General features: G+C 41.1%; 2 protein-coding genes across 18 annotated transcripts in view; one reads left to right on the top strand and one right to left on the bottom strand.

Annotated features, from left to right (window-relative positions):
* Positions 1–17,334, bottom strand: part of sycp2l (synaptonemal complex protein 2-like) — a 19,579-nt gene extending 2,245 nt beyond the window's left edge. The window contains exons 1-23 of one of the 16 annotated variants that reach the window (XM_051384939.1): positions 17,229–17,331; positions 14,810–14,923; positions 13,652–13,765; positions 12,428–12,532; positions 12,207–12,231; positions 12,041–12,120; positions 11,189–11,277; positions 11,044–11,078; positions 10,673–10,815; positions 10,543–10,595; positions 10,420–10,465; positions 10,236–10,328; positions 3,260–3,332; positions 3,035–3,177; positions 2,658–2,781; positions 2,502–2,551; positions 2,338–2,407; positions 1,978–2,076; positions 1,808–1,944; positions 1,684–1,726; positions 1,319–1,411; positions 1,027–1,202; positions 843–937 (exon numbers count right to left, since the gene is read on the bottom strand). In XM_051384939.1, the coding sequence (XP_051240899.1) occupies positions 843–937; positions 1,027–1,202; positions 1,319–1,411; positions 1,684–1,726; positions 1,808–1,944; positions 1,978–2,076; positions 2,338–2,407; positions 2,502–2,551; positions 2,658–2,781; positions 3,035–3,177; positions 3,260–3,332; positions 10,236–10,328; positions 10,420–10,465; positions 10,543–10,595; positions 10,673–10,815; positions 11,044–11,078; positions 11,189–11,277; positions 12,041–12,120; positions 12,207–12,231; positions 12,428–12,532; positions 13,652–13,765; positions 14,810–14,923; positions 17,229–17,231 (2,003 nt within the window). In that variant the 5' untranslated portion in view covers positions 17,232–17,331. Of the gene's footprint in view, positions 1–842; positions 938–1,026; positions 1,203–1,318; positions 1,412–1,683; positions 1,727–1,807; positions 2,077–2,337; positions 2,408–2,501; positions 2,552–2,657; positions 2,782–3,034; positions 3,178–3,259; positions 3,333–10,235; positions 10,329–10,419; positions 10,466–10,542; positions 10,596–10,672; positions 10,816–11,043; positions 11,079–11,188; positions 11,278–12,040; positions 12,121–12,206; positions 12,232–12,427; positions 12,533–13,651; positions 13,766–14,809; positions 14,924–17,228 lie in introns of those variants that run through there. The other 15 variants (XM_051384941.1, XM_051384942.1, XM_051384944.1 and 12 more) reach the window with 15 other exon arrangements.
* A 181-nt stretch (positions 17,335–17,515) lies between these two features.
* Positions 17,516–26,306, top strand: galnt11 (UDP-N-acetyl-alpha-D-galactosamine:polypeptide N-acetylgalactosaminyltransferase 11 (GalNAc-T11)). Of its 2 annotated transcripts, XM_051384960.1 has the most exons (12): positions 17,516–17,682; positions 20,743–20,999; positions 21,124–21,247; positions 21,319–21,485; positions 22,071–22,196; positions 22,377–22,626; positions 22,702–22,819; positions 22,922–23,074; positions 23,156–23,374; positions 24,116–24,220; positions 24,299–24,436; positions 24,815–26,306. In XM_051384960.1, exons 2-12 carry the CDS (start codon positions 20,777–20,779, stop codon positions 24,944–24,946), a joined length of 1,755 nt encoding a protein of 584 aa, XP_051240920.1. In that variant the 5' UTR covers positions 17,516–17,682; positions 20,743–20,776; the 3' UTR covers positions 24,947–26,306. The 2 variants fall into 2 exon arrangements, with proteins under 2 accessions (XP_051240920.1, XP_051240921.1); XM_051384961.1 differs by lacking the exon at positions 24,299–24,436.

Below are 26,306 nucleotides of genomic sequence, written 5' to 3'. Positions count from 1 at the left end.
CAGTGGACATTGAGGGAAGTGAGACAGTGAGGGCAGTGAGGGCAGTGAGACAGTGAGAACAGTGAAACAGTGAGGGCAGTTGGACAGTGGGACAGTGTACATTGAGGGAAGTGAGACAGTGAGGGAAGTGAGACGGTAAGGGCAGTGAGGGCAGTGAGACAGTGAGAACAGTGAGACAGTGAGGGCAGTGTGTTGACGGACAGGTGGGCGGTACCTGTGTTGATGGACAGGTGTGTTGACGGTAAGGTGTGTTGACGGTAAGGTGTGTTGACGGACAGGTGTGTTGACGGACAGGTGTGCGGTACCTGTGTTGACGGACAGGTGGGGAGTACCTGTGTTGATGGACAGGTGTGTTGACGGACAGGTGGGCGGTACCTGTGTTGACGGACAGGTGTGTTGACGGACAGGTGGGCGGTACCTGTGTTGACGGACAGGTGGGGAGTACCTGTGTTGATGGACAGGTGTGTTGGCGGACAGGTGTGCTGACGGACAGGTGGGCGGTACCTGTGTTGATGGACAGGTGTGTTGGCAGACAGGTGTGCTGACGGACATGTGTGCTGACGGACAGGTGGGCGGTACCTGTGTTGATGGGCAGGTGTGTTGATGGACAGGTGGGTTGACGGACAGGTGGGCGGTACCTGTGTTGATGAACAGGTGTGTTGGCGGACAGGTGGACGGTACCTGTGTTGATGGACAGGTGTGCTGACGGACAGGTGTGTTGACGGACAGGTGGGCGGTACCTGTGTTGATGGACAGGTGTGTTGACGGACAGGTGTGTTGACGGACAGGTGGGCGGTACCTGTGTTGATAGACAGGTGTGTTGACGGACAGGTGGGCGGTACCTGTGTTGATGGACAGCTGTCAGCAGTGAGGCGACGTGTTGTTGACACTCTTTTAAAGACAGAAGAACTTGAGCTTCAACGTTCCGCCAGCAGCCCTGAAAATAATTGATTCTATTATGTCGTATTATTGATCCGCCAGGTATTACCAATAATATTACCAATAATCAATTAGGTGTGTACTGACAGTGAAGTGTTGTTCCAGGTGTGTTCTGAAGGTGTTGAATGCAGCTGTGATGCCTGATGTGAGGTCTGACTCTATTATAGGTGCCTTCCTCTCTAAACCTTCCTCTGCACCTCCATCAAACAGCTTCTCTTCCTCCTCCTCCTCCTCCGGAGGCTCCGCCCCCTCAGGTAACCCCTCTGAGACCAGGGGAGCAGTAAGTTTATCAAACACCAGCCAAACACTGAGGTCGCTTAAAAGTGATCAAATAAATGGAACGAATTAAAAAGAAAAGAATCAATGTACATCAAACTACCTGTCAGAGGTGATTTAGGCTCCTCCCCCTTGGTCTGAGGCCCAGCCCTCTTCTTCTGTGCAGACACACCCTCAGTTTGGTCTGACAGGTAGCCTTCAAAAAGAGAAACAAGTTCACTTAACCGAGACCAACATTAGTTCAAAAGATACTGTGATATGAACAACAGAATTATTTTAGATTTTATTCTTATTTTGTCTTCATATCTCAATTGATCTGTTTTTAAAAATATTGTCTGCATAATTCAGAATGAGAGTCAATGTTCTGATTGATTTACAACAACTGTCCCCTAATCAATTAGAGTGAATACTGCCCTTTAAGTCCTTCCTGTGGCAGAAACACCCCCCCAAGTGTTCACCAATCAGCACCTGAGTCTGCAGTCGCTCTCTTCCTGCCACAACTCAACACTTCCTGGACCAGGAGACAGGTGAGACAGGTGAGACAGGTGAGGCAGGTGATGACTTTTATTGAGAAATCAAAGAAGAAACGTACCTTTATGAAAGGAGAGCTGCTTCCTCTGAATACGTCTGTCTCTTCTTGTGACATCTCAGGGACAGGAACACCTGGGAGACAGACAGGTTCAGGGACAGGAACACCTGGGAGACAGACAGGTTCAGGGACAGGAACACCTGGGAGACAGACAAGTTCAGGGACAGGAACACCTGGGAGACAGACAGGTTCAGGGACAGGAACACCTGAGAGACAGACAGGTTCAGGGACAGGAACACCTGAGAGACAGACAGGTTCAGGGACAGGAACACCTGAGAGACAGACAGGTTCAGCCCAAATGTTTTCTTCCTTCAGATTACATTAATTTACATTCCATTAATATTCAGTGATTATGTCCCTATGTTTTATTGTGGCGGGGTCCACCGACTGGATTCAGATACCTGGACAGGAAATGATGCAGCAGGTAATCCAGAGTTTCTTTGTTGTTGTAGTTCTCTTTTTTGAGGATCTGTACTGTTTGTTTGCTGCACTGTAAACTCACACACACATCAATCAAACAGTGTGAGTCTGACCTGAGTCGTATGTCGGAGTCGAGTGTCTGATCTGATCAAACAGAAACTCTGCTGTGCTTCTCCCTGGAATCTGAAAACAACAACAACAACAACAACAAGTCATTCAGATTTCAATCCCAACAACGTGTTTATATTTATTAATGCTGTTTTAACAGTGCAGTTACCTTCATTACAGACGAGTCATCTTCACTGCTCGGAGATGACAGAGGCAAGACTGGACCACAGACAGACAGACAGACAGACAGACAGACAGACAGACAGAAACAGTGAATGTGCTTCTATGTCAGTAAACGCTACAGCAGTAAGCAGGGTTCGCTCACTCTTCAGCTGACTCTTGCTCTGTGGTTTCTTCCTGCTGTAGGATCTACCACTCTGTTTGGCAGCAGAGGGGAACACCTGGACTGTACCACCAGTGCTTTCGACACAGGGGGAACTCCTCCCCTTCTGTTCATACAGACAGAAAACAGAAGTCAGAGGTCAGAGGAAGTCTGCTCACTGCTCACATCTGAAAACACAAAGAAAGTCTTATTGGAAACTCTCAGAGGAAGTTCACAGTTCAGCAAGGAAGGAAGGAAGGAAGGAAGGAAGGAAGGAAGGAAAGAAAGAAAGAAAGAAGCAAGGGAGGAAGCAAGAAAAGAAGGAAGAAAAGACAGACAGACAGACAGACAGACAGACAGACAGACAGACAGACAGGTACCATGAAGACTCTCCCAGCAGCCTCCTCCAGCTCTCGGTGGTGTTCACAGTCAAAGTTCAGCTCCACTGTCTGACCTCTGCTGTTGTGGTGCATGATGGGATTGTTGAGCTGCACACTTAGGACCGTCTCTGCCCCAGAGCATCCTGGGTAAACACCCACACCAACAGTTGACGTGTGTAACAGCATCAGTCAGTCCTTTCTAAAGGTGTTGGTGCACTTACTGACCGTCACGTTTCAGCTGAACGCTATAACGATCCACTTCCTCTTTCAGCAGGTGGACGGAGCCCCACAGGAAACCCTGAGAGCCAGAGAGACACCAGTGTGGTCACAGCGGCCCCAGTTCCTTCGGTTCCCCCGGTCCCCCCAGTTCCCGGTTTATAATACTGTAGCACTATAATACTGTACTATAATACTGTAGCAGTAATACTGTAGCACTATAATACTGTAGCAGTATAATACTGTAGTACTATAATACTGTAGTACTAATACTGTAGCACTATAATACTGTAGCACTATAATACGGTAGCAGTATAATACTGTAGCACTAATACTGTAGTACTATAATACTGTAGCACTATAATACTGTAGCAGTATAATACTGTAGTACTATAATACTGTAGCACTATAATACTGTAGCAGTATAATACTGTAGTACTATAATACTGTAGCACTAATACTGTAGCACTATAATACTGTAGCACTCTAATACGGTAGCAGTAATACTGTAGTACTATAATACGGTAGCAGTTATACTGTAGTACTATAATACTGTAGCAGTAATACTATATTACTATAATACTGTAGCAGTAATACTGTAGCACTATAATACTGTAGCACTATAATACTGTAGCAGTATAATACTGTAGTACTATAATACTGTAGTAGTAATACTGTAGTACTATAATACTGTAGCAGTAATACTGTAGCACTATAATACTGTAGCAGTAATACTGTAGCACTATAATACTGTAGCAGTTATACTGTAGTACTATAATACTGTAGCAGTAATACTGTAGCACTATAATACTGTAGCAGTAATACTGTAGCACTATAATACTGTAGCAGTTATACTGTAGTACTATAATACTGTAGCAGTAATACTGTAGTACTATAATACTGTAGTACTATAATACTGTAGCACTATAATACTGTAGCAGTTATACTGTAGTACTATAATACTGTAGCAGTAATACTGTAGTACTATAATACTGTAGTACTATAATACGGTAGCAGTAATACTGTAGTACTATAATACTGTAGTACTATAATACGGTAGCAGTAATACTGTAGTACTATAATACTGTAGCACTATAATACTGTAGCAGTAATACTGTAGTACTATATTACTGTAGCACCATAATACTGTAGCAGTATAATACTGTAGTACTATAATACTGTAGCGGTTATACTGTAGTACTATAATACTGTAGCAGTAATACTGTAGTACTATAATACTGTAGCAGTAATACTGTAGTACTATATTACTGTAGCACTATAATACTGTAGCAGTAATACTGTAGCACTATAATACTGTAGCAGTAATACTGTAGCACTATAATACTGTAGCAGTAATACTGTAGCACTATAATACTGTAGCAGTAATACTGTAGTACTATAATACTGTAGCAGTAATACTGTAGTACTATAATACTGTAGCAGTTATACTGTAGCACTATAATACTTTAGTACTATAATACTGTAGCAGTAATACTGTAGTACTATAATACTATAGCACTATATTACTGTAGTACTATAATACTGTAGCAGTAATACTGTAGTACTATAATACTGTAGCAGTAATACTATAGCACTATAATACTGTAGCACTATAATACTGTAGCAGTAATACTGTAGCACTATAATACTGTAGTACTATAATACTTTAGCAGTATAATACTGTAGCAGTAATACTGTAGCACTATAATACTGTAGCACTATAATACTATAGCAGTAATACTGTAGTACTATAATACTGTAGCACTATAATACTGTAGCAGTAATACTGTAGCACTATAATACTGTAGTGCTATAATACTGTAGCAGTAATACTGTAGTACTATAATACTGTCGCAGTAATACTGTAGTACTATAATACTGTAGCAGTAATACTGTAGTACTATAATACTGTAGCACTATAATACTGTAGCAGTAATACTGTAGTACTATAATACTGTAGCACTATAATACTGTAGCAGTAATACTGTAGTACTATAATACTGTAGCACTATAATACTGTAGTACTATAATACTGTAGCAGTAATACTGTAGTACTATAATACTGTAGCACTATAATACTGTAGTCCTGTTAAATTACAGTAAACTACTGGCAGCTACAGTTGCCAGCTTAAAACTGTTATTCTACAGTGTACCTACTGTGATCTACAACAACAGTTTAATACTGTACAAATATTACAGTACTGTGCTGTATGGAAAATAAACATTACAGTATTATACTGTCAGCTCTCTGGTTGCAATTATACTGTTATTTTACAGTTCCTAGAGTGTTCTCCATTAACAACTTATTACTGTAAAACTGTAGAATGTGATCTTCACAGTGATATAAACTAATGAAGTTTTACATTTAAAAATGAAAACCCCTGAAATAATAATAATAATAATAATAATAATAATAATAATAAATGAAAATAGCTGTCATAGAAATGGCCTTACAACATTAGGCATTTATTAAAGCTGAACATTTTCAGTATCTACAAAATCCATAAAAACATCATTACTTCTTTAATACTTAATATTTTCTCGAACTATGACAAGTGATGGCTAACATTACATTCATTAAACTTTGTATTTTCCTCCCCGGGTCAAAATTGACCAGGTCTGGTTTAACTGTTTGCAAAGCATAGAGTACAAATTATCAGCCAATTCAACTTCATTTAACCATACTGCTAGTTTTTTTCCTTCCTCCCTTCACCCAAAGACAGCTGGGTTAAAGTCACTGCATCAAATGCATAGCAGCTAAGAAAACTAAGTAAAAGCTAACTAAATTACACACATTCCATTAACAATAACAATTAAACATATCAAACTGGCTCTCAACAATGGTGGGTCCAAAAATGAACCTGGACATCTGAGACAGATGGACTGAACTATACTGGCTAAATAAAGCCCCACTCAAAGTCCATCACAATTTTTAGTAGAGTGGCTACATGGGGATTCACCGCTGTTGCCCTTTTGTGGACCAGCTTCCCCATCTTCTTTGACACCACCTTCCCCTGGCTGGTCTTTCTTCCCCTCTCAGGATTAATCCCAATGAGGCACCTAAAATGTAATAATAGGGAAAGTATAAAAGATATTAGGTATGGTAAGTAAAGATCATTTGCATTTAATATGGAACCCTATCACAGTAATTGAATAAAAAATGAACACCTATGAGTTCGCATGTGCCTGACATGTGCAAATGTTTTTTAGCTTTTTGCATCAACCTGCATAACAAGCTTCTCCCTATAAACTCCCATAAACTGTTTTACTTGAAAAAGTAAAACAATAAATGGTTAAATAGAACCTTGTAGCCCACCTCAATTAGATCTGACAACAAATCAAATGCCCAAGCCAACTTATGCTAATTTAAGTAATGTGCTTCAACAGAAAGCTAAACTTTTGTCCACATAGTTGCTAAATGAGAGTAACGTATGCTAGCGTGGGGCACATACTTTTGACTCAAACACAAAATCACATTAGCATTATGCTGACTTTTGCAAGATTATATTTACCTTCTTAAGAAAGCCACGGGGACAGCATGGATGAGGGTGCGCTGCGCAGGTGACGAGTCCAGTATTTTTACAGCAATTTGTTACAGTGTAGTACTGTAATACTGTAGTACTATAATACTGTAGCAGTAATACTGTAGCACTATAATACTGTAGTACTATAATACTGTAGCAGTAATACTGTAGCACTATAATACTGTAGTACTATAATACTGTAGCACTATAATACTGTAGCACTATAATACTGTAGCAGTAATACTGTAGTACTATAATACAGTAGTACTATAATACTGTAGCACTATAATACTGTAGTACTATAATACTGTAGCAGTAATACTGTAGTACTATAATACTGTAGCACTATAATACTGTAGCACTATAATACTGTAGCAGTAATACTGTAGTACTATAATACAGTAGTACTATAATACTGTAGCACTATAATACTGTAGTACTATAATACTGTAGTACTATAATACTGTAGTACTATAATACTGTAGCAGTAATACTGTAGCAGTAATACTGTAGCACTATAATACTGTAGCACTATAATACTGTAGTACTATAATACTATAGCAGTAATACTGTAGTACTATAATACTGTAGTACTATAATACTGTAGCACTATAATACTGTAGCACTATAATACTGTAGCACTATAATACTGTAGCACTATAATACTGTAGCAGTAATACTGTAGCACTATAATACTGTAGTACTATAATACTGTAGCACTATAATACTGTAGCACTATAATACTGTAGTACTATAATACTATAGCAGTAATACTGTAGTACTATAATACTGTAGTACTATAATACTGTAGCACTATAATACTGTAGCACTATAATACTGTAGCAGTAATACTGTAGCACTATAATACTATAATACTGTAGCACTATATAATACTGTAGCACTATAATACTGTAGCACTATAATACTGTAGCACTATAATACTGTAGCACTATAATACTGTAGCACTATAATACTGTAGCAGTAATACTGTAGCACTATAATACTGTAGCACTATAATACTGTAGCACTATAATACTGTAGCAGTAATACTGTAGCACTATAATACTGTAGCACTATAATACTGTAGTAGTACTACTGTAGCACTATAATACTGTAGTACTATAATACTGTAGTACTATAATACTGTAGCACTATATAATACTGTAGCACTATAATACTGTAGTAGTACTACTGTAGCACTATAATACTGTAGCACTATAATACCTTAGTACTATAATACTGTAGCACTATATAATACTGTAGCACTATAATACTGTAGCACTATAATACTGTAGTAGTACTACTGTAGCACTATAATACTGTAGTACTATAATACTGTAGCACTATATAATACTGTAGCACTATAATACTGTAGTAGTACTACTGTAGCACTATAATACTGTAGCACTATAATACTGTAGTAGTACTACTGTAGCACTATAATACTGTAGTACTATAATACTGTAGCACTATATAATACTGTAGCACTATAATACTGTAGTAGTACTACTGTAGCACTATAATACTGTAGCACTATAATACTGTAGTAGTATAATACTGTAGCACTATAATACTGTAGCACTATATAATACTGTAGTAGTATAATACTGTAGCACTATAATACTGTAGCACTATAATACTGTAGCACTATATAATACTGTAGCACTATAATACTGTAGCACTATATAATACTGTAGCACTATAATACTGTAGCACTATAATACTGTAGTAGTACTACTGTAGCACTATAATACTGTAGCACTATAATACTGTAGTAGTACTACTGTAGCACTATAATACTGTAGTACTACAATACTATAGCAGTAATACTGTAGTACTATAATACTGTAGTACTATAATACTGTAGCACTATAATACTGTAGCACTATAATACTGTAGCAGTAATACTGTAGCACTATAATACTGTAGCACTATAATACTGTAGCAGTATAATACTGTAGTACTATAATACTGTAGTAGTACTACTGTAGCACTATAATACTGTAGCACTATAATACTGTAGCACTATAATACTGTAGTACTATAATACTGTAGCACTATAATACTGTAGCACTATAATACTGTAGCACTATAATACTGTAGCACTATAATACTGTAGTAGTACTACTGTAGCACTATAATACTGTAGCACTATATAATACTGTAGTACTATAATACTGTAGCACTATAATACTGTAGCAGTAATACTGTAGCACTATAATACTGTAGCACTATAATACTGTAGTACTATAATACTGTAGCACTATAATACTGTAGTAGTACTACTGTAGCACTATAATACTGTAGCACTATATAATACTGTAGTACTATAATACTGTAGCACTATAATACTGTAGCAGTAATACTGTAGCACTATAATACTGTAGCACTATAATACTGTAGCACTATAATACTGTAGTACTATAATACTGTAGTAGTACTACTGTAGCACTATAATACTGTAGCACTATAATACTGTAGCACTATAATACTGTAGTAGTACTACTGTAGCACTATAATACTGTAGTACTATAATACTGTAGTAGTACTACTGTAGCACTATAATACTGTAGTACTATAATACTGTAGCACTATAATACTGTAGCACTATAATACTGTAGCAGTAATACTATAGTACTATAATACTGTAGCACTATATAATACTGTAGTACTATAATACTGTAGCACTATATAATACTGTAGCACTATAATACTGTAGCACTATATAATACTGTAGCACTATAATACTGTAGCACTATAATACTGTAGCACTATATAATACTGTAGCACTATAATACTGTAGCACTATATAATACTGTAGCACTATAATACTGTAGCAGTAATACTGTAGCACTATAATACTGTAGCACTATAATACTGTAGCACTATAATACTGTAGTAGTACTACTGTAGCACTATAATACTGTAGTACTATAATACTGTAGTAGTACTACTGTAGCACTATAATACTGTAGCACTATAATACTGTAGTACTATAATACTGTAGCACTATATAATACTGTAGCACTATAATACTGTAGCACTATAATACTGTAGCACTATATAATACTGTAGCACTATATAATACTGTAGCACTATAATACTGTAGTACTATAATACTGTAGCACTATATAATACTGTAGCACTATAATACTGTAGCACTATAATACTGTAGCACTATAATACTGTAGTAGTACTACTGTAGCACTATATAATACTGTAGCAGTATAATACTGTAGTAGTATAATACTGTAGCACTATATAATACTGTAGCACTATAATACTGTAGCACGATAATACTGTAGTAGTATAATACTGTAGCACTATAATACTGTAGTACTATAATACTGTAGTAGTACTACTGTAGTACTATAATACTGTAGTAGTACTACTGTAGCACTATAATACTGTAGCACTATAATACTGTAGTAGTACTACGTGGGGGAGCGCTGTGGTTCTACCTGAGGCTCATCGATGAAGAAGCTCACACATCCTGAACTGAGGTTGAAATCGATCCAGAACTTGTCCAGTTTGTCATCTTTTGGAGGAAACAGCTGCAGAAGAAGAAAACACGCAGAGTGACGGTGGGCGGAGTCTGCAGAGGTGAGACCTGCAGAGGTCAGACTTTAGGTAGAAATGTTTTACCTCTGTGGAGTCGAGGAACGCTCTGAGGCAGGGGAAGCTGTAGACCCTGACAGACACAACGCAGAGAAAAATCACCACCGTGAAGAGAATTGATCACATTCAGGTTCAATGACCGTTCATCACCTCCTCTGGTCGCCATGGTGACCGTTGATAAAATTCAGGAAACGGCGACAGTCCTGTAGAGAGAGAAAGACGGGTCATAGAGAGACAGAGACACACACAGAGAGAGAGAGAGAGACAGGTGTTCACTCACCACCTCAAAGTCTCCGTCTCTGATGTCACAGAAGGCGGTGCTGATGTCACAGCTGGAGAACCATTGATTGGCTCTCTGCTCTCGGTCCTTCCTGGGAGTCAGACGGCACAGAGCCTCTGATAGGCTGACCTGCAGCTCGTAGTCTGAAACAATAAAACCCCTCAGCTTCTGTCTCTGAGGATCATCAGGGGACTTCTGCTAAGCTAGTTAGCTTCTCAAGCTAGTTAGCTCAGACTGTACTGGTAGTGGGGGTGTTGCTGTATCACAGTAATGTACAGCTGTTCATATTTACTGTACTAGCATTTGGGGGGGCGCTTCCTGCTGATGTCATTAATGATATTCGACTATAAACCGCTCAGATACAAACTCACCGCCAGCTGTCAGGACTGCTGCTGACATCTGGGATCTGTCAGACAGACAGGTAGACAGACAAAGATCAAATGATAAAGTCTGTGTGTACATTGTGTGTACTCTGTGTGTATTGTGTGTACATTGTGTGTACTCTGTGTACATTACAGTATTTGGATCTGGTTTTGGTCGTTCTGGATCAGTCTCCTTTGCTCTCTGCTCAGAGACTCCAGGATGCTGTTGAAGGTTCTGATGGCCTGAAACAAGAAAAACAACTTTCAACTCAGAGAAAGACCAGTAGAGACCAATATATACCGATATAGACCAATAGAGACCAGCAGAGACCAGTGGAAACCAATAGAGACCAGTATAGACCAGTAGAGACTAGCAGAGACCAATAGAGACCAGTATAGACCAGTGTAGACAAGTAAAGACCAGTATAGTCCAATAGAGACCAGCAGAGACCAGTACAGACTAGCAAAGACCAGTAGAGACCAGTAAAGACCAGCAAAGACCAGTAAAGACCAGCAAAGACCAGCAGAGACCAGCAGAGACCAGCAGAGACCAGCAGAGACCAGTACAGACTAGCAAAGACCAGCAGAGACCAATACAGACTAGCAAAGACCAGCAGAGACCAGTACAGACCAGCAAAGACCAGCAAAGACCAGCAAAGACCAGTAGAGACCAGCAGAGACCAATAGAGACCAGCAGAGACCAGTACAGACCAGCAAAGACCAGCAGAGACCAGCAGAGACCAGCAAAGGCCGGCAGAGACCAGTACAGACCAGAAAAGACCGGCAGAGACCAGTACAGACCAGCAGAGACCAGCAAAGACCAGCAAAGGCCGGCAGAGACCAGTACAGACCAGAAAAGACCGGCAGAGACCAGTACAGACCAGCAGAGACCAGTAGAAACCAGTAGAAACCGGCAGAGACCAGCAGAGACCAGCAGAGACCAGCAGAGACCAGTAGAAACCAGTAGAGACCAGCAGAGACCAGCAGAGACCAGCAGAGAGGTTACCTCCAGTCTCAGTGGAAAGTGGATTTCCGGTTCCAGCGCGAACCGAGCCAGTTGAAGAAGAACCACAGACAGCTGACTGACTGAGAGACAGACAGGTACACAGACAGGTGTGTTTAGAGACCAACATGTGACACAAAGTAAATCCATCAAAGACACAGAGACTGACCTGGAAGAGAGGCTTGACCCAGCAGCTGACAGACAGGCAGACAGGCAGACAGGCAGGCAAACAGGCAGGCAGGCAGGCAGGCAGGCAGGCAGGCAGGCAGACAGACAGGCAGACAGGCAGACAGAAGGGGCTGGTAGGTGAGTCCTGATTGGTTGAAACAGCGTGAACTAATATCAACAGTCTAACTGACAGGAGACTTCATCTCCCAGCATGCTCCTCACCAGGAAGTAGTCATAAAACTCCTCAGTGAGGCTCAACAAGGAGGCGGAGTTCTTCTGGAGGTCAGAGGTGAGCAGATCATGGACAGCTTCGAACCACAACAACACCTAAACAAACAAACAATAAACAGACAAACAACAGCGTAGAGCTATATGAACAACATTTTATACTTTAAACCAACGAGTAGTATTCCCTTTACACAGTCACACTTTATATCGCAGTGGGCCTAATAATTATATATATATATATATATATATATATATATATATATATATATATATATATATCTAGCACTATCTGAGCTCAGTGTGCTTAATAATTATAAAATTATATATATATATATATATATATATATATATCTAGCACTATCTGAGCTCAGTGTGCTTAATAATTATAAAATTATATATATATATATATATTATTATATAATTATTCTTGCACTATCTGTGCTCAGTGTCCTTAATAATTATATATATATATTATATATATGTCTGTTTCCATTACAGAGCATGTGAATGCAGCTCCCACTGTCCCTCAATATAATGCACTGTAACTCTGAGGTCACTATGGTTACCCAGCGATGTCCAGTAGTCTCCAGTGAGAGCAACAGTTGGTGCATTTTCCACAATACTAAATTATAATATAATATACCTATCTTCCACAATACTAATCAACAGCAGTTTGAAGCTATTGTATTATATTATATTATTAATATATTATATCATATTACAGTGAGCAACATATATTCTATTATTAATATATTATTTTATATTATATTCTTAAGAAGAATAAAAAATAGGAAAAACAACTGCGTTAATGCGTGATAAAATAATTACAGTTTACAGATTACTCTCAGAGATTACCCTCAATTTACAGATTACTCTCAGATTACAGATTACTCTCAGATTACCCTCAATTTACAAATTACACTCAGATTACAGAATACTCAGAGATTACCCTCAGTTTACAGATTACTGTCAGATTACAGATTACCCTCAGATATTACTCTCAGATTACAGATTACTCTCAGAGATTACCCTCAGTTTACAGATTACTGTCAGATTACAGATTACCCTCAGATATTACCCTCAGATTACAGATTACTCTCAGAGATTACCCTCAGTTTACAGATTACTCTCAGATTACAGAATACTCTCAGAGATTACTCTCAGATTACAGATTACTGTCAGATTACAGATTACTCTCAGAGATTACTGTCAGATTACTTTAGCAGTCAGTCCGTGGTGGAGCAGCGTATGCAGGTCGTCTCTGTTCTCAGACAGAATCTGTAAAGACTTCAACACAACCAGAACTCTGCTGAAACCAGATCCACACAGATCCTGAAACAAACAAACAAACAAACAATCAATACACATTACAAAATCTTTGTTGGTTCTTAGGCTGACTGTTGTCATAGCAACAAGTCCTGACAGGAAGTCTCACTGACACAATTATTATTGATTATTGATCCTGATCATGATCAAAGTAAACTAAATACAAACAAACCTCAAATAACCTTTAATTAAACAATTAGAAATTAAAATTATCAATCATTATTACATCTATCAATACGTATGGATTTCTTTCATACAATTAACACACACACACACATACACATACACACATACACAGTGCCAATATATGATCAATATATATAAATCTACCCAGATCAGCACTAACACAGTGGGTATATCAGGGCTCCTGTCAGTGGGGGGGGTATATCAGGGCTCCTGTCAGTGGGGGGGGGTATATCAGGGCTCCTGTCAGTGGGGGGGGGTATATCAGGGCTCCTGTCAGTGGGGGGTATATCAGGGCTCCTGTCAGTGGGGGGGGGTATATCAGGGCTCCTGTCAGTGGGGGGGTATATCAGGGCTCCTGTCAGTGGGGGGGGTATATCAGGGCTCCTGTCAGTGGGGGGGGGTATATCAGGGCTCCTGTCAGTGGGGGGTATATCAGGGCTCCTGTCAGTGGGGGGGGGTATATCAGGGCTCCTGTCAGTGGGCGGGGGTATATCAGGGCTCCTGTCAGTGGGGGGTATATCAGAGCTCCTGTCAGTGGGGGGTATATCAGGGCTCCTGTCAGTGGGGGGTATATCAGAGCTCCTGTCAGTGGGGGGGGGTATATCAGGGCTCCTGTCAGTGGGGGGGTATATCAGAGCTCCTGTCAGTGGGGGGGGGGTATATCAGGGCTCCTGTCAGTGGGGGGTATATCAGAGCTCCTGTCAGTGGGGGGGGTATATCAGAGCTCCTGTCAGTGGGGGGTATATCAGGGCTCCTGTCAGTGGGGGGTATATCAGGGCTCCTGTCAGTGGGGGGGGTGGGGGGTATATCAGTCTATATACTGTTAGTACTGATCAATTTATCAGTGTATATACATCCCGTTACCGTGGTAACCAGCTGGTCCAGTGTGGTGAGTGTGATGCTGGTCAGACCCTCAGAGTGAAGAACAGAAACCAGATCAGACGAGTTGCCGCGGATCAGACAGTCCTCCATCTTCAGCTGATTATTAAAGTAATCACTCATTAGTTATCAATAATTCAATCATTATTAAAGTAATCAATCATTAGTTATCAATAATTCAATCATTATTAAAGTAATCAATCATTAGTTATCAATAATTCAATCATTATTAAAGTAATCAATCATTAGTTATCAATAATTCAATCATTATTAAAGTAATCAATATTAAAGTAATCAATCATTAGTTATCAATAATTCAATCATTATTAAAGTAATCAATCATTATTAAAGTAATCAATCATTAGTTATCAATAATTCAATCATTATTAAAGTAATCAATCATTAGTTATCAATAATTCAATCATTATTAAAGTAATCAATCATTAGTTATCAATAATTCAATCATTATTAAAGTAATCAATCAATATTAAAGTAATCAATCATTAGTTATCAATAATTCAATTATTATTAAAGTAATCAATCAATATTAAAGTAATCAATCATTAGTTATCAATAATTCAATCAATATTAAAGTAATCAATCATTATTCAAGTAATCAATCATTATTAAAGTAATCAATCATTAGTTATCAATAATTCAATCATTAGTAAAGTAATCAATCATTATTAAAGTAATCAATCATTAGTTATCAATAATTCAATTATTATTAAAGTAATCAATCATTAGTTATCAATAATTCAATCATTATTAAAGTAATCATTCATTATTAAAGTAATCAATCAATATTAAAGTAATCAATTAGTTATCAATAATTCAATCATTATTAAAGTAACCAATCATTAGTTATCAATAATTCAATCATTAGTTATCAATAATTCAATCATTATTAAAGTAATCATTCATTATTAAAGTAATCAATCAATATTAAAGTAATCAATCATTAGTTATCAATAATTCAATCATTATTAAAGTAACCAATCATTAGTTATCAATAATTCAATCATTAGTTATCAATAATTCAATCATTATTAAAGTAATCAATCATTATTAAAGTAATCAATCATTAGTTATCAATAATTCAATCATTATTAAAGTAATCAATCATTATTAAAGTAATCAATCATTAGTTATCAATAATTCAATCAATATTAAAGTAATCAATCATTAGTTATCAATAATTCAATCAATATTAAAGTAATCAATCATTATTCAAGTAATCAATCATTAGTTATCAATAATTCAATCATTAGTTATCAATAATTCAATTATTATTAAAGTAATCAATCATTATTAAAGTAATCGATCATTAGTTATCAATAATTCAATCATTATTAAAGTTATCAATCATTATTAAAGTAATCAATCATTAGTTATCAATAATTCAATCATTATTAATGTAATCAATCAATATTAAAGTAATCAATCATTATTAAAGTAATCAATCATTAGTTATCAATAATTCAATCATTAGTTATCAATAATTCAATCATTATTAAAGTAATCAATCATTAGTTATCAATAATTCAATCATTATTAAAGTAATCAATCATTATTAAAGTAATCAATCATTATTAAAGTAATCAATCATTAGTTATTAATAATTCAATCATTATTAAAGTAATCAATCATTAGTTATCAATAATTCAATCATTAGTTATCAATAATTCAATCATTATTAAAGTAATCAATCATTATTAAAGTAATCAATCATTAGTTATTAATAATTCAATCATTATTAAAGTAATCAATCATTAGTTATCAATAATTCAATCATTAGTTATCAATAATTCAATCATTATTAAAGTAATCAATATTAAAGTAATCAATCATTAGTTATCAATAATTCAATCATTATTAAAGTAATCAATCATTATTAAAGTAATCAATCATTAGTTATTAATAATTCAATCATTATTAAAGTAATCAATCATTAGTTATCAATAATTCAATCATTAGTTATCAATAATTCAATCATTATTAAAGTAATCAATCATTATTAAAGTAATCAATCATTAGTTATCAATAATTCAATCATTATTAAAGTAATCAATCATTATTAAAGTAACAAACAGCACAACAACTACTACAACAACAACAACAACAAGTACAACAACTACAACAACCAGCACCACAATAACAACAATAACAACAACAACAACAACACTTCCTTCCTGTTTGTATGTTGGTGACACAATAACAGGAACACGTGCAGCAGGGACATCTTCTAATCAGATCGATCTGATCGATTGGCTCACACTCATCAGTGATTGGATATTTTCAGTTCAAAGTGATCGGGATCAATCAATAACATCAATCAATCAATCAGACAGCCGATCGATCAGTTCAAGTTGGAATAACAGCAATAATAATCAATCACTTTTACCATCGTGTCTCCTCTCTCAGCGTGTCGGGAGCGCGCACAGCCGCGTGCACAGCTGCAGCCAATTAACTCATCAGAGCGGAGGCCGCGCAGGCGCACTGAGAGAGAATAGTCCAGGCAGCAGCGGAGGGATATCAGCTTCATTTCAGCCAAACAACAACAACAACAACAACAACAACAACAACAACAATAATAATGGAGACTCACTGCTGGCGCCTCCGGTGGCCGCTAGAGGAACTGCGGTCTGCTGACTGGTTTTAACAGGTGTGTTTTATTGTGAAAGTTGTGAGCGGAAGTCACGTGGTGTGTAGTGTATCTGCTGCAGAGTGTGTGTGTGTGTTTATGTTGCTCTGCGGCTCCGTTCAGAACTCCACTGGAAATCTGCTCATTTTAACCCATCGGCTAACCGACCTGGCGGCCGGAGTGCCGCTGAGCAAACGGCTCCTGCTGATGAACCGTGAGTACAGCGGAGTTACACAGCGTGTGTGTGTGTGTGTGTGTGTGTGTGTGTGTGTGTGTGTGTGTGTGTGTGTGTGTGTGTGTGTGTGTGTGTGTGTGTTTCTCAGGGAGTTCACAGCCCTAAAGCTCGGCTGTTTGCTAGCCTACGTTCGCTAAGCTAGTGAGTTCCATTATCGGACAGGGTTTAGCTCGAGCAGCTGACTGAAGAGTTTCAACACTGATAATTGATCCTGATAATTGATCCTGATAATTGATCCTGATAATTGATCATTTAAGTTCAAACTGTGTTGATTGATATTGTTCTTAAACTGTGAGATGATTTAACTATGAATGTGCAGCAACCGACCACTGCTCACTCTGTATTATTCCGTTAGGAAACGAACCTGCTTTTAAAAACCTGCACATTTCAGGCTGAATTTGAAAAGAAACCGCGATCCGCCTCTCGTTAATAATAAATGTGTCTTTGCTGAATCCCCAACATCCTCTCTGTTAATTCGGCTGTAACTAATTGACTGACATCCATCCAAATGTGAAACAGTAAGAGTTTCTGTGCGGTCGGCACTGCGGCTGCGCGCTGTTCACAGTAACAGGTGACTTCGTTCTACAAGATGAAGCTCTTTGAAGAAAAATGGCTGCTTTGTGTTTTGGATCTTTACTGAATTTTATCACATTAATGTGCAGCTTGTTGTAGACGAAGGCAAACCTTAAAATGGAGGATTTTTAAATGGACTTCGGCGGAGTTATGTTCTGACATCCAGAGTCACACCTGTACCTGCTGATGAGCAGCTGAATTATTAACCAGTTTACAGGAGGACACCTGACACTGTCCCCATGAACTCACCTGCTCAGGTGTTTGCTGACAACTTTTATAAATGATTGATTACTGAACTACTAACTCACTTCATTATTGTAAACAACAAACTAACAAACAGTTGGGCCCCTTCAAGGGTTCCTGTATTGTTAATAGTAAAGCTAAAGACATTATTAATATTAACTGATGATTGTTGTTTGTATGATTGGATCAGGAGGATCATCTTTTTAGTGAAATTAATAGAATTTATACATTAACTGCAGTTAGTAAATCTGACAGGGAATAAAAAGTGTAGTCATATTTACCTGCTGAAGTTCCTCATGATCTCTAACAGCAGTTTATCACTGAACTGCACACACACTCAGCTCTTCCTCTTTCATCCTCTTCCTCCTCACTTCAGCTGATCACATGTTCCTCTGTGGACACTAAATATTACAGTTTGATCCAGCTACAGCTACAGCTACAGCTACAGCTACAGTACGAGCTACAGCTACAGCTACAGTACGAGCTACAGTACGAGCTACAGTACGAGCTACAGTACGAGCTACAGCTACAGCTACAGTACGAGCTACAGTACGAGCTACAGTACGAGCTACAGCTACAGCTACAGCTACAGTACGAGCTACAGTACGAGCTACAGCTACAGCTACAGTACGAGCTACAGCTACAGTACGAGCTACAGCTACAGCTACAGTACGAGCTACAGCTACAGTACGAGCTACAGCTACAGCTACAGCTACAGCTACAGTACGAGCTACAGCTACAGTACGAGCTACAGCTACAGCTACAGCTACAGTACGAGCTACAGCTACAGCTACAGTACGAGCTACAGCTACAGCTACAGTACGAGCAGCAGCTACAGCTACAGCTACAGTACGAGCTACAGCTACAGTACGAGCTACAGCTACAGTACGAGCTACAGCTACAGCTACAGCTACAGTACGAGCTACAGCTACAGCTACAGCTACAGCTACAGTACGAGCAGCAGCTACAGCTACAGCTACAGTACGAGCTACAGCTACAGCTACAGTACGAGCTACAGCTACAGCTACAGTACGAGCTACAGCTACAGTACGAGCTACAGCTACAGTACGAGCTACAGCTACAGCTACAGTACGAGCTACAGCTACAGCTACAGCTACAGCTACAGTACGAGCTACAGCTACAGCTACAGTACGAGCTACAGCTACAGCTACAGTACGAGCTACAGCTACAGCTACAGTACGAGCTACAGCTACAGCTACAGTACGAGCAGCAGCTACAGCTACAGTACGAGCTACAGCTACAGTACGAGCTACAGCTACAGTACGAGCTACAGCTACAGTACGAGCTACAGTACGAGCTACAGCTACAGCTACAGTACGAGCTACAGCTACAGTACGAGCAGCAGCTACAGTACGAGCTACAGCTACAGCTACAGCTACAGTACGAGCAGCAGCTACAGCTACAGTACGAGCTACAGCTACAGTACGAGCAGCAGCTACAGCTACAGCTACAGCTACAGTACGAGCAGCAGCTACAGCTACAGCTACAGCTACAGTACGAGCAGCAGCTACAGCTACAGCTACAGTACGAGCTACAGCTACAGTACGAGCAGCAGCTACAGCTACAGTACGAGCTACAGCTACAGTACGAGCTACAGCTACAGCTACAGTACGAGCTACAGTACGAGCTACAGCTACAGCTACAGTACGAGCTACAGCTACAGCTACGAGCTACAGCTACAGTACGAGCAGCAGCAGGTCGTCGTGGTTTGAGATGTTTTCATGAGTCTGGACTGAGTTCAGTTAACAGCTGTTACTCATTAAGATGTTTCAGTGCATCATTCACATTGTGGGTGTTGAACTTTGACCCCTCGCAGTCAGAAACACTGTACCAGTAAAAGTGACTGAGTGAATCTGTTGTTATTGATCATGTTAATGTCCCACTGTGGGATGAACTGTTCAGTCTGTTCCACTGAATGATGCTAACCTAACAGGTAGCATGTTTAGCATGAACAATCAGCTGGACAGTAACGGAGGTTTTGGGATTGTTGAGGACTCTGAATCCAATTCTGACATTTTCAAAATACAAAATGGACGTTTAAACAGGAAGTGGACACATTTCAACATTGGGAGGTTATTGATATGATCATTTTAGAATTGGTGTGATTGGAGTTTAGTTAGTGTGTTAGATGTTGATCATATCAATAAACTTAAAATGGACATGGGCTGTGACTTTACTGTCTCTCTCTCTCTCTCTCTGCAGCAGTGTGATGTAAGGCGATGCTCGCTCGGCCACCATGGCCAGTGTTACGCTGAGGTACTTCTGCTATGGCTGCCTCGTCACCTCGGCGACATGGTCCGTCCTCCTCTTCCTCTACTTCTCTCTGGGGGCGGAGCCTGGACGCGGCAGGACCCCCCTGCAGCACCGCAGCCAGCCAATCACCAAGGGCCTGGTGGACGGAAGGGCCGGGCGTCGGCCTCTGCCGGCCAATAAGGGAGTGGAGCTGTCTCCAGAGATGGGTGAGGGGGGGTTCAGAGTGGTGGTGCTGGGTCATTGGTTTATTATGTAACATCTTAATCTGAATGGCCCTCCAGCTGTCAGATAAAGGTAGTGCAGGAGTTTAAGGTCTGTGTCTGCCTGCAGGGATGATCTTTAATGAAGCAGACCAGGATGTGAGGGACACCGGGTACCATCGACACGCCTTCAACGTCCTCATCTCCACCAGACTGGGATACCACAGAGAGCTGCCCGACACCAGAGACTCCCAGTAAGTTACTGGTAAACTGGTGGTTAGTGGTAGTAAACTGCTGGTTACTGACAGTGAGCTGCTCCCTACAGGTGTCGGGATAAGGTGTATCCTCCGGCTCTACCTTCTGCCAGTGTAGTGATCTGTTTCTTCAACGAGGCGTTCTCTGCCCTGCTGAGGACCGTTCACAGCGTGCTGGACCGAACGCCGACCTACCTGCTGCATGAGATCATCCTGGTGGACGACCACAGCGAGCTCGGTAACACCCAGGAAAAGTTTATCACAACGGTTTAATATTAATATTTAGTATATTTTATTTTAACGATTGTACCTTGAACGTATCATGAACGTACCCTGAATGCATCCTGAATGTCCCGAACTTCACCTGAACGTTCCTGAACGTGTCCTGAACGTACCCTGAACGTGTCCTGAACGTACCCTGAACGTACCCTGAACGTGTCCTGAACGTACCCTGAACGTACCCTGAACGTGTCCTGAACGTACCCTGAACGTGTCCTGAACGTGTCCTGAACGTACCCCGAACGTGTCCTGAACGTACCCCGAACGTGTCCTGAACGTACCCCGAACGTGTCCTGAACGTACCCCGAACGTACCCTGAACGTGTCCTGAACGTACCCTGAACGTGTCCTGAACGTACCCTGAACGTACCCTGAACGTACCCTGAACGTGTCCTGAACGTACCCCGAACGTGTCCTGAACGTGTCCTGAACGTACCCGAACGTGTCCTGAACGTACCCTGAACGTACCCTGAACGTGTCCTGAACGTACCCTGAACGTGTCCTAACAACGACTGTGTGTGAACTGAGTGTTTGTGTTGATTCAGAGGAGCTGAAGGACGACTTGGATCGGTACGTCAGGGAGGAGCTGCAGGGGAAAGTCAAGCTGGTGAGGAACCAGAAGAGGGAAGGACTCATCAGAGGACGCATGATAGGAGCTTCACATGCTACCGGTACGTCCTACCTCCTTAACCGGTTCTTTGTATCCTTAAGCAGTACGTCCTTGTTGCTGCTTCCTTAATACGTATATTCTTGTCTGAGCTGTCAATCTCTGTTCAGTCTGTATATTGGTCCAGTCGGGCCTCCGTATCCAGTCAGAGTAAACCAGGACTCACCTGTCCGTGTGTGTCCAGGTGAGGCGCTGGTCTTCCTGGACAGTCACTGCGAGGTGAACCAGGCGTGGCTGCAGCCTCTGCTGGCTCCAATACATAAGGACCGCCACACCGTCGTCTGCCCCGTCATCGACATCATCTCAGCCGACACTCTGTCCTACTCGCCCTCGCCCATCGTCAGGGGCGGCTTCAACTGGGGGCTTCACTTCAAGTGGGACCCTGTTCCCCCCTCTGAGCTCAATGGCCGCGAGGGAACTACTGGACCAATCAGGTAACCAGCTGACCAATCAGGTAACCAGCTGACCAATCAGGTAACCTCACCACTATTGCCCCCCCTCCCCCACAGGTCCCCCACGATGGCTGGTGGTCTGTTTGCTATGGACAGGAAGTACTTTAACGAGCTCGGTCAGTACGATGGCGGCATGGACATCTGGGGCGGAGAAAACCTGGAGATCTCCTTCAGGGTGAGAACGCTGTTTTACTGACTGTCAGTGAAGGTGTCATTCAGTCCTGAGGCTGAGAGAACAATCTGAGATAGGAGGTGTAACTGAGCGTCTCTCACTCAGATCTGGATGTGCGGCGGTCAGCTGCTCATCATCCCGTGCTCCAGAGTCGGTCACATCTTCAGGAAGAGGAGACCCTACGGCTCTCCCGGGGGGCAGGACACCATGGCCCACAATTCCCTGCGGCTGGCACACGTATGGATGGACGACTACAAGGTACACACACACACACACACACACACACACACACAGCAGCGTCCTCTGACCTCACTTCCTGTGTCTCTGTGGTCCAATCAGGAGCAGTATCTGTCCCTGCGTCCAGAGCTACGGGACCGCAGCTACGGTGACATCAGTGAGCGTGTGGCGTTGAGGAAGCGGCTGCAGTGCCGGTCCTTCCGCTGGTACCTGGACACGGTCTACCCCGAGATGCAGACTGTCGCCAACGGCAACAAGCAGCAGCAGCCCGTGTTCATCAATAAAGGACTGCGACGGCCCAAAGTCCTGCAGAGAGGACGGGTACCTGAACACATCTTTCATACAGATTAATAGTCAGTGTTCACAACCTGCAGCTCTCGTCATCAATAACTTATTATTATTATTATTATTAGTCATTCATGGATTCATTGATCTGTAAACATCTGAGAGTCGTCAATGAACCTGAAAATATTCAGTTTCCTTCTGTTACAAACAAAAGCAGCAAATTCTCATCAATTAACATCGTTACCATAGCGAAAATGAAAAGTGATTATTGAATATTAGTTCATTAATTCTATTCCTCGACTTTGGGGCCCACCTGTTGTGAATTTTTCAGTTTCCATGGAAACAGGAAGGTCAGACAGGATTTCCTGGTCATGTGATGTGTATTTGTACTATCAAAATAAAAGACCTTCTTTTAACAACCGTTGCCATGGCGAAACCAGACAACAAAGGGAAGTATAAGTATAGTTCATTCTGCTGATAAAAGTCTCTAAAGTAATACAACCTGAGGGTCGGGACCCCCACCAGGGGTTCCCAACCTGAGGGTCGGGAGGCCTTCTTGATTTTAAAATGATTTAAAACGTTTCCACAAGACAGACATGAATGAAACGGATTATTGATCATTTGATCAGCTGTTCTCTGCTGTTATTGATACTGATCAATATGGATTATTCTTTACCTACAGTCAGTTTGTAACTCGTCCGTATGAGGAACCTTCATCAACTACCCAGAATGCCTCTGTAAACATTTATTGATCACACACACAACGCTGTCTTTCAGCTCCGTAACCTAGCAACCGGGCGTTGTCTGGTGGCTCAGGGCCGAGCCAGTCAGAAGGGCGGAGTTGTTGTCCTGCGACCGTGTGACCCCCGAGATCCCGAACAGGTAAACATCTGTACACAGTGTCACACAGCCTGGGGGGTGGGGCCTGGATCCTGTCTCACTGTGTGTGTGTGTGTGCAGGACTGGGCCTACGATGAAGAGGGTCAGCTGGTCCTGGCAGGTCTGCTGTGCCTGGATGTGTCAGAGGTCAGGACCTTTGACCCCCCCAGACTGATGAAGTGTCACGGCTCGGGGGGGTCACAGCAGTGGAGCCTGGGGGTAAGACACACACACACACACACACAGACAGTGAGACAGGATCCAGCCCCCCATTAATGAATCAGTAAACAATCAATCAGTAAACAATCATACACTGTATATACACACTATTTATATATAAATAATATAATATAATATAATATAGTGCAGACAGTGCAGCATCTGCAGTTTACGGGGCAGAGGTCAAATAAAGACTGAAGCCATGTTTCTCAGGTTGTCAGTGTAGTTCCCGTGGTAGGCCTCTGGGGGGCAGTGTAATATAACTCAGTGAGTCCTCCACATCCAGGTCTTCCTGTGTCCCCCCAGTCCTCACAGTCTCTGCAGGATCCAGGTCTTCCTGTGTCCCCCATCCTCACTCAGTGTCTCTGTCTCCTGTAGAAGTCCAACCGGCTCTACCAGGTCTCCGTGGGTCAGTGTCTCTCGGTCGCTCAGCCGGTCGGGCCCAAGGGTTACGTCTCCATGGCGATATGTGACGCCTCGCAGGGACAGCAGTGGCAGCTGGAGGCCTGATGACATCACAGCGCTGTGTGACGGACGGATTCAGTCCGGCGTTGATGGACACTTTAGATCTTTTGTGTTTTTACGGTTTTAGTTTTTTTTCTCTCAGGACGACTTTTATTAACCAGCAGCTTTTATTTGATTTCTAAAAGAGAAGATTTTTAAAGAGTCATTTTAGTTTGAAAGGGTCACGGTTTCACTTCCTGGAGGGATGAAGGTCAGACCGTCCGGAAAGATCCTGAAATGTTCAGAGGTTTGAAGTTTGTGGCACTGTTTGGCTGATTTGTGTTTCCATTAGAACGACCAGAGTCGGGGCGCGTCCTGTTGGCGGCTCGCAGACCGCCGCCAACAGGACGAACCTCCTGCTTCTTTTAAAAGTCTCTGACCCTCAAACTCCACTGGGCTACAGCAGCGACGCGTTCCAGCTGCGCGGCGGTAGCCACAGCCGATGGCTGGAAAACCTGGAAATTTTTGAAAATAAATGGATGCTGGAAATAATCTGTGTTGTCCTGAAAAAGTTTGTTTTTAAGATTCCGATAATCAGACTGGAAGTTTTGGTACATCATCCGTGAAGAAACGTCTGCAGACGCTCTGCACTCATACAGCCGGTTATTAGTTCATATTATTATTGATCACATCGGGGTTAATAAAGTTCAGAGACTGCAACCCGTTCTAGCAGAGCCCCCACACTTCCTGGAAAACCTGGAAAACCTTGAAATGAGCCTAGTTTTCCAGTGGTGGAAACAGCTGGAAATGGTCAGTGTTGTCCCTCAGACTGAAGCAGTCCACAGACGTGGAACCGACTGATGTCAGTGCGCCGGAGAGACCACAGCGTCTGCAGAGAGCGCCACGAGTAAACGCTGAGCGCCGACCGGAAGACGTATCGGTGCTGGACCTTCAGGGATTGTGAGTGCTGTGAACTCTCCTATAAAATGATGTAAAAAGAGCGGGAACCCTGATCTCTGCGTCGTAAAGCCGAACCTGGTGGAGCTTCAGGGTTTCATCTTCTGACTGAACTGAAATATCCACAGATAGAAAGATGGCCGACATGAATCCAGACCGCTGTCTCTACCTCTATAGAAGTAGGCGGTTTATTTTATAATCATTTTGGTTTTAATTACTTATTGGAAGATATCAAAAAAAGGGTTTCACTGACAGACTGACACCTGAGCCCTGTGTGGCGTGTGGGCGGGACCTCGATACGGCGCCGATGACCCTGATCACTACGTCACTGACTCTGACTTTGTTTCGGTACAGTAGGAGGAAGTGGAGATGGCGGCCATCTTTAAATGTGGATGGTTACATTCAGATGTTCGCTGTCAGCTCTAAGAGTCCAGTATTTCATAATAAAGTCTTTAAAACAACAAAATAA

Source organism: Dicentrarchus labrax, unplaced genomic scaffold (genome assembly GCF_905237075.1).
Source record: "Dicentrarchus labrax unplaced genomic scaffold, dlabrax2021, whole genome shotgun sequence".
In the NCBI taxonomy this organism is placed as follows: Eukaryota; Metazoa; Chordata; class Actinopteri; family Moronidae; genus Dicentrarchus; species Dicentrarchus labrax.
This window is presented reverse-complemented; position numbering and strand designations above follow the sequence as displayed.

What these genes read in the sequence shown, in the direction of transcription:
- galnt11 (XM_051384960.1), top strand. Translation starts at nt 20,777, where the DNA reads ATGGCCAGTGTTACGCTGAGGTACTTCTGCTATGGCTGCCTCGTCACC. An exon ending in CCCGACACCAGAGACTCCCA is followed by an intron (nt 21,248 to 21,318) that starts GTAAGTTACTGG and finishes TGCTCCCTACAG; the next exon opens with GTGTCGGGATAAGGTGTATC. An exon ending in CACAGCAGTGGAGCCTGGGG is followed by an intron (nt 24,437 to 24,814) that starts GTAAGACACACA and finishes TGTCTCCTGTAG; the next exon opens with AAGTCCAACCGGCTCTACCA.